This window comes from Oncorhynchus mykiss, chromosome 21, assembly GCF_057628025.1.
Source record: "Oncorhynchus mykiss isolate SJ-2025 chromosome 21, ASM5762802v1, whole genome shotgun sequence".
Lineage (NCBI taxonomy): Eukaryota > Metazoa > Chordata > Actinopteri > Salmoniformes > Salmonidae > Oncorhynchus > Oncorhynchus mykiss.
The window spans coordinates 53897922-53911045 of record NC_143042.1 but is presented as its reverse complement, the minus strand read 5'-3'; the positions used below and the strand labels follow the sequence as shown (position 1 = coordinate 53911045).

General features: G+C 40.6%; 1 protein-coding gene across 1 annotated transcript; it reads left to right on the top strand.

Moving 5' to 3' along the window:
- The first annotated feature begins 2331 nt into the window (after positions 1–2331).
- On the top strand, positions 2332–11765 carry LOC110500793 (uncharacterized). The gene is made up of 18 exons (XM_021578327.3): positions 2332–2588; positions 2881–2903; positions 3431–3488; positions 3993–4186; positions 4300–4380; positions 4518–4586; positions 4757–4933; positions 6571–6726; positions 7433–7487; positions 7662–7752; positions 7976–8117; positions 8425–8529; positions 8755–8845; positions 8973–9168; positions 9323–9397; positions 9854–9953; positions 10331–10443; positions 10683–11765. The coding sequence occupies exons 1-18, from the start codon at positions 2546–2548 to the stop codon at positions 10798–10800; spliced, it is 1887 nt and encodes a 628-aa protein (XP_021434002.1). The 5' UTR covers positions 2332–2545; the 3' UTR covers positions 10801–11765.
- Positions 11766–13124: the final 1359 nt, after the last annotated feature.

Below are 13124 nucleotides of genomic sequence, written 5' to 3'. Positions count from 1 at the left end.
ATTTTCATCAATGTGTCAAGAGATATAGTACTAAAACACTTGAGTGTCTCCCTTGATCCTAGGTCCTAGCAGTGTTGTGCAGATTCAGTATAACTGAGCTTTGGAGAAATATGCCGATTTAAAGAGGAGTCCATAATTTGCTTTCTTTGACAAAAAGTACATGATCTTTTCAAAGTTCATAAATGTATCACTGCTGATGTGAAAGCCGTCCTCTCTTTGGGAATGCTGCTTTTTAGTTAGCTTTGCGACAGCATCAAATCAATCATGGATTGTTCTTATTCTCCTCAATTAAGTTGGAAAAATAGGATGATCGAGCAGCAGTGAGGGCTCTTCAATACTGCACGGTATTGTACTGCACGGTATTTCCAAGCTAGTCGGAAGACTTACAGTTGTACTCTGACGTCCTTGGGTAGGTGGAGGGAGTCGAAGGGCATCGAAAAATCTTTGGGTTGTCCGAGAATTTATAGCATGGCTTTTGATGCTGCTTGGTTGGGGTCTGAGCAGATTATTTGTTGCGATTGCAAACGTAATAAAATGGTGGTCAGATAGTCCAGGATTATGAGGAACAACATTAAGAGCCACAATATTTATTCCACGGGACAAAACTAGGTCCAGAGTATGACTGTGGCAGTGAGTAGGTCCGGAGACATGTTGGACAAAACCCACTGAGTCGATGATGGCTCCGAAAGCCTTTTGGAGTGGGTTTGTGGACTTTTCCATGTGAATTTTAAAGTCACCAAAAATGTGAATATTATCTGCCATGACTATAAGGTCCGATAGGAATTCAGGGAACTCGGTGAGGAACGCTGTATATGGCCCGGGAGGCCTGTAAACAGTAGCTATAAAAAGTGATTGAGTAGGCTGCATAGATTTCATGACTAGAAGCTCAAAAGACCAAAACGCAGTCTTTTTTTGTTTTTATAAATTGAAATTCGCTATTGTAAATGTTAGCAACACCTTCGCCTTTGCTGGATGCGCGGGGGATATGGTCACTAGTGTAACCAGGAGGTGAGGCCTCATTTAACACAGTAAATTAATCCGGTTTAAGCCATGTTTCAGTCAGGCCAATCACATCAAGATTATGAGCAGACAATACCTGCTATATGGGTACTCCAAATTCATTCCCGGGTGAGACCAATGCCCAGAAGTTATGCTTGGATCTCAGCCCATGTGGGGTTGGAAGGAGAAACACACTTCACACTACAACTGGAATGGTCTTTTTCGTAGCATGTTAGGAGAGTTTGGGAAAATGCTCCCCTAACCTGCTAAGAAAATCACTTCCGTTTGGAGCTGTATCAAAGCGGCATGAAAGGAGTGTGTCCCTGGGTGGAAGTCTTGTAGATATGCTAGCTAAACAGGTCCTTAGGAGAGAGGAGGTGGATGTGGATTGCCAAAGAGCAAGGCAGAGGTTAAGGGAATGATAAGGACAGTGGTGGTACAGAGATGACAGGAGCAGTGGAACACAGACACTAAGGTCAAGCATGTTTTTTTATTTAACTAGGCAAGTCAGTTCAGAACAAATTCGTATTTACAATGACGGCCCACACCGGCCTAACTCGGATGATGCTGGGCCAATTGTGCGCCACCCTATGGGACTCCCAATCACGGCCGGTTGTGATACAGCCTGGATTCAAACCAGGGTGTCTGTAGTGACTGAGATGTAGTGCCTTAGCATCTTGCCGATGCCTATCATTAGTCACTTTATATAACACCACTTTAATAATGTTTACGTGTCCTACATCACGCGTCTCGTATATACTGCTCTATTCCATCTGCTGCATCTTACCTATGCCGCACAGCCATCGCTCATCCATATATACCTATGTACCTATTCATCCCTTACATTTGTGTGTATAAGGTAGTGGTTGTGAATTTGTGACCAATAAAATATGATTTAGATTTCGACATCTGCGACACACACACAGAGTACAAAGTAAAGTAAAGTAGGAAAGGATGGCAGAAAGAGACAGAAGAGAGGAGGTCATCTATACAAGGGCTGAGGGTGAGAAACAACGGGTTGAGACTTTTAATGTCACATTTAATGTGATATGAAAGCATCCAACAGGAAGGTGTGATTACTGTCAGGAAACAGAGACAGGGGAGCATGTACTGATACAGTGTGGGCAGTATGAGATGGAAAGAGAGCCTGAGATCCATGTAGGCCTTCCATCAAACGGAGGGGATACAGCAATTGAGTTTAAAAGAGCAAACGGAGTAAAACGTCATCAGATACAGTCTCATATATTTTTATCAAATTGGGCTGGCGGGTAGGATTTAGTTCCTCCTTGTCTCTGGCCCACGCTCCAGGACAGTAGGAGGCGGCAATGCACCATAACGTTGGATGCCAACAGCAGATAAAAACCACAGAAGAAGAGACCGACATTTTTTGAGGGGGGATTTGAGTTCATTCGACACAAAGGTGGGGGGAAAAAAACGAGGCAAAACATTTCGATGGATACGCCAGCGTCATTAAGCTAGCTAATTTAAAAAAAATAAAATATATATATATATATATATATATATATATAGCTTGCTCTCATTCGACATGTCTGAAAGAAGACTCGCGAAGGTTTCAGAAGTGGAGCAGCGTAAGAGTACTATTTTTCTCTCTTCCCAAACACCACCTATGTTTGACTCACGAGATATCAGATGTTAGCTAACTCATAACTTTCTGTAAGTTTACTAGCTAGAAGTAGCTAACATTTAGTCTAGCTATTTAGTTTTTTTGGTATAGCTGCGAACACGTTAAGCGGTCGCAGGAAGTAACTTCGATATCTCTTATCTAAAGAACCTAAGCTAGCTGCTAACTATTAGCTAGTAACGTTAGCTAACATTACGTGTGTGCCCTGCTGACATTTTGTATTTTTTTCCTGCTATTAGACCCCGGAGACATCCATAGGATGGTAAGTACCAAGCTGAATGTTTAGTTAGCAATTGTTGTAGGGATTACATTTTAATTTGTGTACTGGCGTTGTTTGAGGCAAGGAGGGGGGAGACACCCGTGTGAAGTGGGGTCTGTCTAAGGGTCATTCTCACGAAAACGTCAACGTCATTTTTCACATTTCCTGGATCTGAGATTAGGACTTTTTATAATTGCCTTTTCCAACAATTACATTTTTTTTTTAAGCAAGTTCTCCGTTTGATGGAAGGCCTACATTATGCTCAAATAGCCACAGTTTACTTGGCCATGTAAAACTAACTTGAAAGCGGGTACAGCCTCAGTATTCCCAGTTAACGTGTACTGGATGTTGCACGGAATTCAATGTTCAACTTTGCGCTTAGCAAACCTGAAATATGCTCAGTGCTGGGGGGGGGGGGGAGCAGGGAAACCAGGGAGTTGATTTTAAAGTTCCCATAATTGTGCAACCCTATCTAAGAGACACATAAAAATGCATCTGTACTTTACTTTCCTGCCTCCTTTCTTTTTCAGCATGCTGTAATGGATTTTGTAAGAGTGAACTCTCACGGGCTAAACATTGGATATCTTGGTAAGAACTGGTATTAAAAGCAATGCCTAGTGCAGGGTTTCTCCAAACTCTATCCTCAAACCCCAAGGGCTGCACGTTTTTTTTGTCCTAGCACCACACAGCTGATTCAAATAATCAACTAATCATCAAGCTTTGATGATTTGAGTCAGGCTGTGTAGAGTTAAGGCGAAACCTAAACGTGCACCACTTTGGGGTCCAGAGGACAGAGTTTGGGAAACGCTGGCCTAGTGCTAGCACAGTATAAATGCAAATAACATCGATGATACGTTTATTAGCATTTTTATACCAAGATGACTTATCAGAATATGTATTAGATGAATAACAAGTTTTGTATCACATCAGTCGCCTTGATTAAAAAAAAAAAAAAAAAATGTCACTGGACCTTGAAAGATGAATCATATTTAAACAAGATGTGCTGAAAATAAATTAGTTTGAATCTATCCTGTTCCCAACGTCTAGCTCTATTGTTTACTGTGAATGACAATTCCCATTCTTTTCACCAAGGTTTGGATTTTGTAACCCATGAATATTACTCGGGTGAAGACTTTTATGACAGTGACTATGAAGATCACCATGGTAGAAAGTCATACTGTGGATTTTCCAGAAACTTCTTATCCAACTCAAGCTCTTCATACCAACCCACCTCTCTGCATTACAATCAACCACCTAAAGCAGCCTCTAAACCTTCTCCAGATAATGTCAGTATTTTACAATCTCCTGTTAATCTAATGGAAAAAGAGTATGGCTTTGATTGCTACAAAACCTTTTTGAATAATCTTGTATTCTATTTAAATATGTCTTCGTTCTGCAGCCTGCCGTGAGAGCTCTTGAGGCGTTGAAAGAGTACCGAAAGAGTAAAGTCAAGGCTGAGAAGAAGAAGATTAAGAAAATTGTGAGTTGAGGTCAACTAGTCCGACCCCCCCCCCCCCCCCCCCCCCAACTTACCCATACTCGTCGGGAGGTTAGTGGGTTTAGGAAAGCTCAGACAATTTAAACAAAGTTCTACTTTTATCAATTTCTGTCCTACAGAAACAAAAAGAAAGAAGACTGCTTGAGAAGTTGGAAAAAGAAAAACAGAACCCAGTGACAGAAGTCAAGGTGAGTGCTATATCAACTCCGCTGATTAACAATGTTCATTATATTTAATAAAATCACAATCACACCTGGGTTTATATGTATATATATATATATATATCAGTTTAAGCATGTCAATATAATTTAAATGTATGATTTTTCTCTCTTGACATATGAATGTTGAATGTTCACAGGTTGATGCAGAGAGTAAAGTGAATGAAAGTAAGTGTAACAAGACTAGTACCAGCGCTAAAGGGGCTCTCGCTCAGGGCCTGCAGGACTTGTCTGTTACTGATAGCGGAGACAGCAGCGGAGAGTCCAGCGACGCCGAGGAGGAGAGTGAAGAGGAGAGCATACACAGCAACTCGGAGGTAACCAAACTAAAATTATGCCTTTTACATTTTGGTTACATGTGACTCATCGAGCTGCTCCACTGGGAGCGTAGCATTAGCAGGGGTTAGTGATAAATAATGTTTTATGTATGTTTATGTTAAAAACAACCAAACTATAGCATTCCAGTAGCCTGAAACTGATATTTCTGATTCCTCCCCATTGTTTAAGTGAAAGACAGACAGTGTGTGGCAGTCAAGAAAGTTGAGCCTTTTCTGAGAATGTTTTGATGTCAACCAAAATGGAAAGAATTGCAGTATGGATCTTTCTGCTTTATCCCTTCGTGTGTAGGTGAAAGGCAGCAAACGTATGGCTTCTCCCCTATGCATAGGATACATTTTCGGGCAAGTGATCGTAGTAACAGGATAAGTGTCGTTTAGAAGTTAAATGTCACACCCTGCATTTGGCATTATGCAGTGTTCATTTAATAAAACATTTTTTTTAAAAGTACAACATATTATCCTTGGTGAAAATGAATGAATATAATGAGATGCAGTTTAAATTATTTTATTTTTTTAAACATTGTATCATACTAGTTTTTTGTTTCAGTAAAAATGTGAAGAGACAATTCCATGTTGGGCTAAAGAACATTTTAATTTCACATCAAGCTCCCGCCCCTTCTTCTGTGTTGTCCAATCATAAGCATGCATGACTTTGCGGAATATTTCATGCAATCCTCTCATTGGCCGTATTAACCTCTTTCAGTTGCGCAGTCTGATTTGAGCGGGTCTAACCGGCTCTCCCACATAACTCCCGAACGGTTACTTCAGTCACTGAAGCGCAACCAGGAAGCTTCGATTGCAACTGACCTAAACTAGAAACAATGTTTACTCTCTTTCATATAAGATATTTTTTGCTTTGATCACATCAGAAACTCTTATTTCCCCATGTGCACTGATATTTTTTTCATCTATCCACAAATGTGAGTGTAGTTTTTACCCCTTTTTGGGGAAATATTCATGCTATTTGCTAAATATTAGGATTACAGTAATATTTCTGGCATTGTTGGAAAGCTCACTCTCCAATTATTTTCAGTGTCAGGTCATGGTGGGATGAAAAGAGCTGTATCTTTAAATGGTTTAACCTGTATCCTAGGCTGTAGTTAATCATGGCTTGTATTGGTTACAATCTACCACAATAGCAATATTTAAAGTTTTTAATGTCATGTGCACAAGTACAGTGAAATGCCTTTACTTGCAAGCTATAAAATCCAACAGTGCACTAATCAATATCAGTGTAGCACTAAAAATAACATGTCAGCCATACGAAGAGATAGTAGGCCAAGTTGGACACGGCTATCTGAATGTTCACATGATGGCAAATGCGTTATTTTTGGGGGGGAGAAATGCACGGGCTAAAACTAAACACATTGTCCCGAGTTTAAGTCCAACTAAGAACATATTTACTAAAATGGGACAAAGACTAAAAGTTTATTTAGTCATTAAGACTGAAACTATATCTAAAATAGCTGTCTAAATGAACACTGGCGTAACAGAAGCAGCATGTCATTGTTGGTGTTTAACTCCAGAAGCAAAAAAAAAACACTTTATCAAGTTTCTATTTTGGAGAAAATGAACAGGTCTATTTTGACCCTTTTCTCTTCCCCTATTTCCACCAGGAACTGCAGCTGGATATGACCAGCAGTTTTGTATCCAAGGCTGCTGATATAGCAAAGCGACAACTTGAACAGAAGCCTAGGCCAGAATGGAAGGAGAAAAAGAAAACCAGTCAACCGAAGGAGAAACCAAATAAAGAAATGAAAGATGTACAAAAGGTGTGCTAATCTTTCCTATTGAATGCTTAAGGTGTACACAAAGCCAGGAATACACTGTACAATATTAAACATCCTGGAAATAGATGGCACACTGTACAATAAACCAGCGGTTAAATCTTGCTGTTGCTATCGGTAGTGTACGATGGACTCCCCCCTCACTTAGCAGCTGTTTTTCCCCAAATGACATATATACGATTTCAACGAGAGATGGGTAAACAGTTATGAATATTGGCAGGGAGAAATGGAAGTGCATCAAATAATTAGTTGAGGCATTGGGTATGTTGTTGAAGTGGATTGAGTGTAGTGTGAGCTGACTGAAAAATGTTGTATATAACGTATCATACTGATTGAGCAATTCCACAGCGGACCAGTTTATTCACTCATCGTGCATTTCTATTGGCTATCAGAATGCATCACCTGTCGCACTGCAGGAGCTCCGACAAAACATTTAGTTATGAGACTTTTCCTCATGTGTGGGTCATGATGTTGTCTGGAGAACATGGAGGGAGGGGGGGGCATTTCATCTACTTCGTTGCCCCCCCAACCCCCGGTGACACTATGCTTCAAGATTAAAATACAATCCAGAAAAAGGATCTGCGACAAGTGAAATCGTAGAGAAATATCGTTCTGTCTTATCATTGCAGTGTGTGCCCACTTTTAAGTATTCTGGATGTGTAAACTTGTCTCTTGTTTTATCCTTGCACAGAATTCTCCTGTACCCAACACTGAGGATATAGTTAAAAAGAGTACAGAGCTGGCTGGTGAGTTTCCCTTATTATATTATTAAAGAACTTCCCTCATTATTTCGTAACTTTCTGTCCAAATGTTGCAAAAGTGAGTATTCTAGACCAGAGATGCTTGAAAGGAACACCCTAGAAGAGGGGGGTACACTGATTTTGAATTTGGCAGCTTTTTTTTTTTCTCTCTCTCCACAGTAATTGGTAATCAGTTTGCCAGCAGTGGACATTTTGACATGGCTGTTAAGTATTTTACGGATGCAATTAAGTACAACCCTGCAGAGTTTAGGTGAGAAACTACAATCATCTTGAAAGGTCAAACTGTTCACCAATTATTTTTTGAATAAATGTGATTTTAAATGGTTTGCAAAATGATTTTTTTCCCTTTACAGTATTGATTGGTTCCTAGGCTGTGCCATCAACTAGGATAATTGATTTGGTTTAAATGACACCACTTTCTCAGGTTTTCAATGTGCTTTTACAACTAAAAACAAACTGCTTTTGTGTTTCAGGCTGTTTGGCAACCGGTCCTTCTGTTATGAGAAGATCCAGGACTATGAGAAAGCCTTGGCTGATGCGGAGTTAGCCCTCAACATGAGTCCTGGCTGGGTCAAAGGCCTCTACAGAAAAGGCAGAGCTCTGGCAGGGCTGAAGGTAATGTCGTCTGATGCCAGGGTCCAGTTATGGAGCTTTGAACCGTTATCCTCTCTCTTGGATGTCTTTCAAACTTGGATTGCATTTCTGTAGAATTTCTATCGAGAACAAGAAATGTCAACTATCCCTTTTTTTTGTAACCATGCCAAGTTGTGTACTTCCTGTCTTTTCGCCAATCGTGAATCGGTACGTGAGCATGTGCCTCAAAGCGCATTCGCAAACATCTGTGCATACCTTATTGTTTACTATTCAGACTGAGAGTCTTACGTTTTAGCGTAGAGAGAATTTACAATAATTTCCCCCACAGAGATACGACGAAGCCGCCCAGGCCTTAAAGGAAGTGCTGCGGTTGGACAGCTCCTGTGCCGATGCCGCCCAGGAACTTATGAGGGTCCAGATAACACAGCTAATGGTCAGCAACATGATGATGCGGAGTTGACAGTTATCGCACACCCAAGCTGCATTAGGACAATTTTTTTTTTTTTATAAACATGGAAGGAGACTATTTTAGTCTCTTATGGGTTACTGTAGTAGAAACGATGTACAACTGGTTGGACTCAATAGTAGGCAGATACCATTTGAAAGGTGTTACATATTTCTGATGCAATGTTTCTGGGTTTTGTGGTCTTGTTTGCAGGGGTTTGGCTTTTCCCGGGAACAGAGCTCAAATGCCTTAATAATTCACGGGAACGTGGAGAAATCACTTGAGGCACTGTCCAAAATATCTGGTAAGAGCATCTGAGGTTTCTCCTCTGTGTGGAGGTAGGCAACTTGACATATATATACTGTTGTGGAGTCCAGAGTTATTTGAACTGAGAAACCTCAGACATTTTTAGGGACTTGTTCTTGTTTTAGGAATCCTCTATAACGGCAGTTATCCAACTGCAAGTGTTACCTATCCTGCCAAAGTGGACCGTGTCTACAGCACCTCTACAACATCAGAGTTCCCCTCGGCACCAAAACCTCATCAGGCCCAGCATTCACAAAGCCTTCAGAACAGACCCAAGACCAACACCCCCATAAGGAGATCGGAAAACTTTCCTGTAGCAACGTAAGTTTGAGTTCTATTTGACTGTTTTTCAATTCCCAGTCCTTGACATGAAAATGTAGTATTAGAGATCGTGTCTGTTTTCGTGTATATTGCTACTGGTTGTAATGTGTGTTGTTGGTAGGTGTAGCAATTTGATATTTGCTTTTACTTACAGTAAATTGTACCCTATTTGGGTTGGAAACTTGGTCCCATCAGCAACGGAGGCTATGATTATAGAGAGATTTGAGGGGTAAGTGAATGCACCACATATTTCAATTGAACCCTCGGGGAAGTGGGGCAGTAAGAAAGATCTCCTTTACACACCATTCATTTAGTTATTGGGCCGGAAGTTAGCTTAGTGGTTAGAGCGTTGGGCCAGTAACCGAAAGGTTGCTGGATCGAATCCTCGAGCTGGCACGGTAAACATCTGTCCTGCTCCTGAACAAGGCAGTTAACCCACTGTTCCCCGGTAGGCCGTCATTGTAACTAAGAATTTGTTCCTTACTGACTTGCCTAGTTTAACATTTTAAAAAAATGTATACTGTGTTTTGCCACAGCCAATCACCTTACCCAGTTTCCAGATTTTGTTTGACAACTATGCTTGAGTAGAAAACTAAGCTATGAACGAGGCACTCTTGAAAATATCCTTGTTTAATCAGTCCCCTGCTTGTTTCTGCATCTCTAATCAATGTCTCTTTCATTGCAGAGCTGGGAAAATCCATAGTATTAAGCTTCTGCGCTCCAGACGATGTGCTTTTGTTAACTACTTGGACCCAGACTGTTGTGAGATTGCTTTGACTTTTCATGTAAGTGTCTTTACAACGTGCAGACTTGCACTAAAGGTCCCTGGGTCTTATGTGTGAGTGTCTGCCCCTTTTGCTCTACTTTATTCTGTATGTTTGAGTAACATGTTTGGTTTCACACACTTATGTTCCCATAAGTTTCTTAATTCATTGTGTTCAGACTTCAATTCCCCTCTATGATTATTGGAGGATGGGCTCTTAAGGTCAGTCAGTGTCTGACCACTTCCTCCAATGCACTTAGAGGATTTGAGGAAACAATGACAGAGAAGGCAAGGATTTGAGACTGCTAGTATAGTTTTCAGGCAGTCTTGGTCTTAATTGGATGTTTCGTGCAAGCCTCTGACCTCTTGGGAAATAATTGTCTGTCTGCCATCTTAAAGGGGATGGAGCTCAATGGGTCCAAGATCTTAGTGCGCTACCCCGACAGGAACCCAACACACCTGGGCATAGCCAAGGATGCCCAGAAAGCTCAGGACCTGCCTTCCCATAGCACGTACGTAGGATCTATTGGACAAATAGCGAAAGGGCAATATACAGTACTGTCCCTGGTTTTTGATCTTGAAGTGGTTTGCTTCCTGCTAGCAGTGAGTAGCCTATTGAAAATCATAAATTGTTGGCATAGTAAAAAATATTACTAGAAAAGGTTGTGGTTGGGCCACACCATCCTTTGGGCTGGCATGCATTTATTGGCAGTTTATAGATTATATTTGTGACTTTTCTATCCTTTTGTAGAAAGGAGTGCTTCTTCTGGAGGAACCTGGGCTGTAACAGGAGGCCAAACTGCCCCTACAGGCACATCCCAGAACACAATGGCGTTGACAAAGGCAAGGACAAGACCTCGGCCCAGTGAACCCGTCAACTTCAACTGGCCCACAGTCAAACTCGTGACTTAGCGCTGCTGGAAGAGGCTACTCATTCAGGATTTTAGATGGTTCATATTATGCTTTTAAGCAGTGATTCCCAAACAGTGCACACAATTTTGGATTGAGGCTATTTCCTAGCTGGAATTAAAAGGCTTTTAGAGGCCAACAATGTTTGTTTTTATGTACACAGTTTATTTTTAAGATGTAAAGGTGTTTTTAGAACAGACAATCTTGTTTGGCACCTTTTTTTTCCCCTACCCTGTCTACACCAAATGTTAGCTCTTGCTAAAGCCCATATGATGGATCATATTGGAGAAATGTCACTAATGACATTGACTTATCATTGTAGTCGGTGGTTTTCTCTGTTGCCTGCTAATGATGAATGTTGGTCCATATAAACGTATGTTGGGATCGTGTCACAGCTAACAAGTCAAGTAATTCTGCGTTATTCATTAACTGGTACAAATCATTTCCTGACACCTTTTTCTTTTTCCCTTTCGTGTTCCTGTAATTGCGGTCTTATAGTCTCATAGTTTCAATTTAACTTCAAACCCCCCCCCCCCCAATAAATTGACTACTTTGCATCAACGTGGAAAACGGATTTCATTGGCATAATCTCGTCACTGTAGGGCATTTTTGTAAAAAAAATAAATACAAATAAATCACTCTAAATTTAATGACATGGCGATTTTTTTTGGGGGGGGGGTGATTTCACGTAGAATTTGTGTTATTTGACCACTAATATCTGGTAAATCAAAACTAGACATTGAACTGACATCTGTGGCTAGTAGTTTCAAATGTTATATTTTTATTTTTTCTCGACTATTTTGTACTGATCAGTAAACCTGGCGGTCTATGGTGAAAATGTGACGTTCAAATGAAGATTTTTTTTTGTTTGTTTTTGTAATGGCTTCGGTTGAATTGGTTCAATAAATTACATTTCGCTTGGTCATTTCTTTCAAACTTATATTTCTGAAAATATTAAAGTTGTCATGCATTTACTCTTGTGACATTAACATGTCTTTATGACGGTACAATCACCTATCTGTCCTATAACATCAAACGAGGTGCTTCATGGTTTGTACTGACGTTAACCGTGGTAAGAGCTTGACGGTCACTTTGCAGAAGGAAGAACGCTTACGAGCAATGGTATTGTACTCCGGCAAATCAACCAGTAGGTGGCAGCACAGGCGTGGAATACTGAGGAAGTTGATCAATTTACTGCATGATTCTAGATTTTGTGGTAACCATTTTTAACAAACTGATGTGATGTCACTTTAACCCATACGAGTCTGGGGGGTTATGCTAAGCTATATGGAATTGTTTTAGGGTTATATGAAGGATAATTTAGCTTTTTGATTTGGAACGTTAAGACCCCTTGAAGTATAAAACATTGTGCCAGTCAAAAGTTTGGACAAAATACTAATTCAAGGGTGTTCCTTTATTTGTACTTTTTTTTAAAAATATTGTAGAATGATAGTGAAGACATGGACACTAATACATATGGAATTATGTAGTAGCCAAAAAAGTGTTAATAAAATCCAAATCTATTTTATATTCTTCAAAGTACCCACCCTTTCTTTGCCTTGATGGAGGCTTTGCACACTCTTGGCATTCTCTCAACCAGCTTCACCTGGAATGCTTTTCTGAATGTTTTGAAGGAGTTTCTTACTAATGCTGAGCACTTGTTGGCTGCCAGGTCATCTGATGCAGCACTCCATCACTCTCCTTGGTTATATAGCCCCTACATAGCCTGGAGGTATGTTGGGTCATTTTCCTATTGAAAATGAAATGATAGTCTCACTAAGTGCAAACCAAATGGGATTGCGTATCGCTGCAGAATGCTGTGGCAGCCATGCTGGTTAAGTGTGCCTTGAATTCTAAATTAATCACAGTGTCACCAGAAAAGCGTCATCACATGTCATCCTCCATGCTTCACTCTGGGAACCACACATGTGGAAATCATGCGTTCACCTACTCCGCGTCTCACAAAGACAAGGTGGTTTGAACCAAAAATCTCATACCAAAGAACAGATTTCCACCGGTCTAATGTCCGTTGCTCGTGTTTCTTGGCCCAAGCAAGTCTCTTATTGGTGTCCTTTAGAGGGGTTAATTTGCAGCAGTTGATGTTGAGTTGTGTCTGTAACTTGAACTCTGTGAAGCATTTATTTGGGCTGCAATTTCTGAGGCTGGTAACTCAAATGAACTTATCCTCTGCAGCAGAGGTAACTATGGGTCTTCCTTTCCTGTGGCGGTCCTCATGAGAGCCAGTTTCATCATAGAGCTGGATGGTTTTTGCGGCTGCACTTGA

Bases quoted from the DNA above. Each gene is read 5' to 3' on its own strand.
- LOC110500793 (XM_021578327.3), top strand. From the start codon at position 2,546: ATGTCTGAAAGAAGACTCGCGAAGGTTTCAGAAGTGGAGCAGC. The intron at 4,187-4,299 runs GTCAGTATTTTA...TTCGTTCTGCAG, and splicing joins CTAAACCTTCTCCAGATAAT to CCTGCCGTGAGAGCTCTTGA. The intron at 10,444-10,682 runs GTACGTAGGATC...ATCCTTTTGTAG, and splicing joins GACCTGCCTTCCCATAGCAC to AAAGGAGTGCTTCTTCTGGA.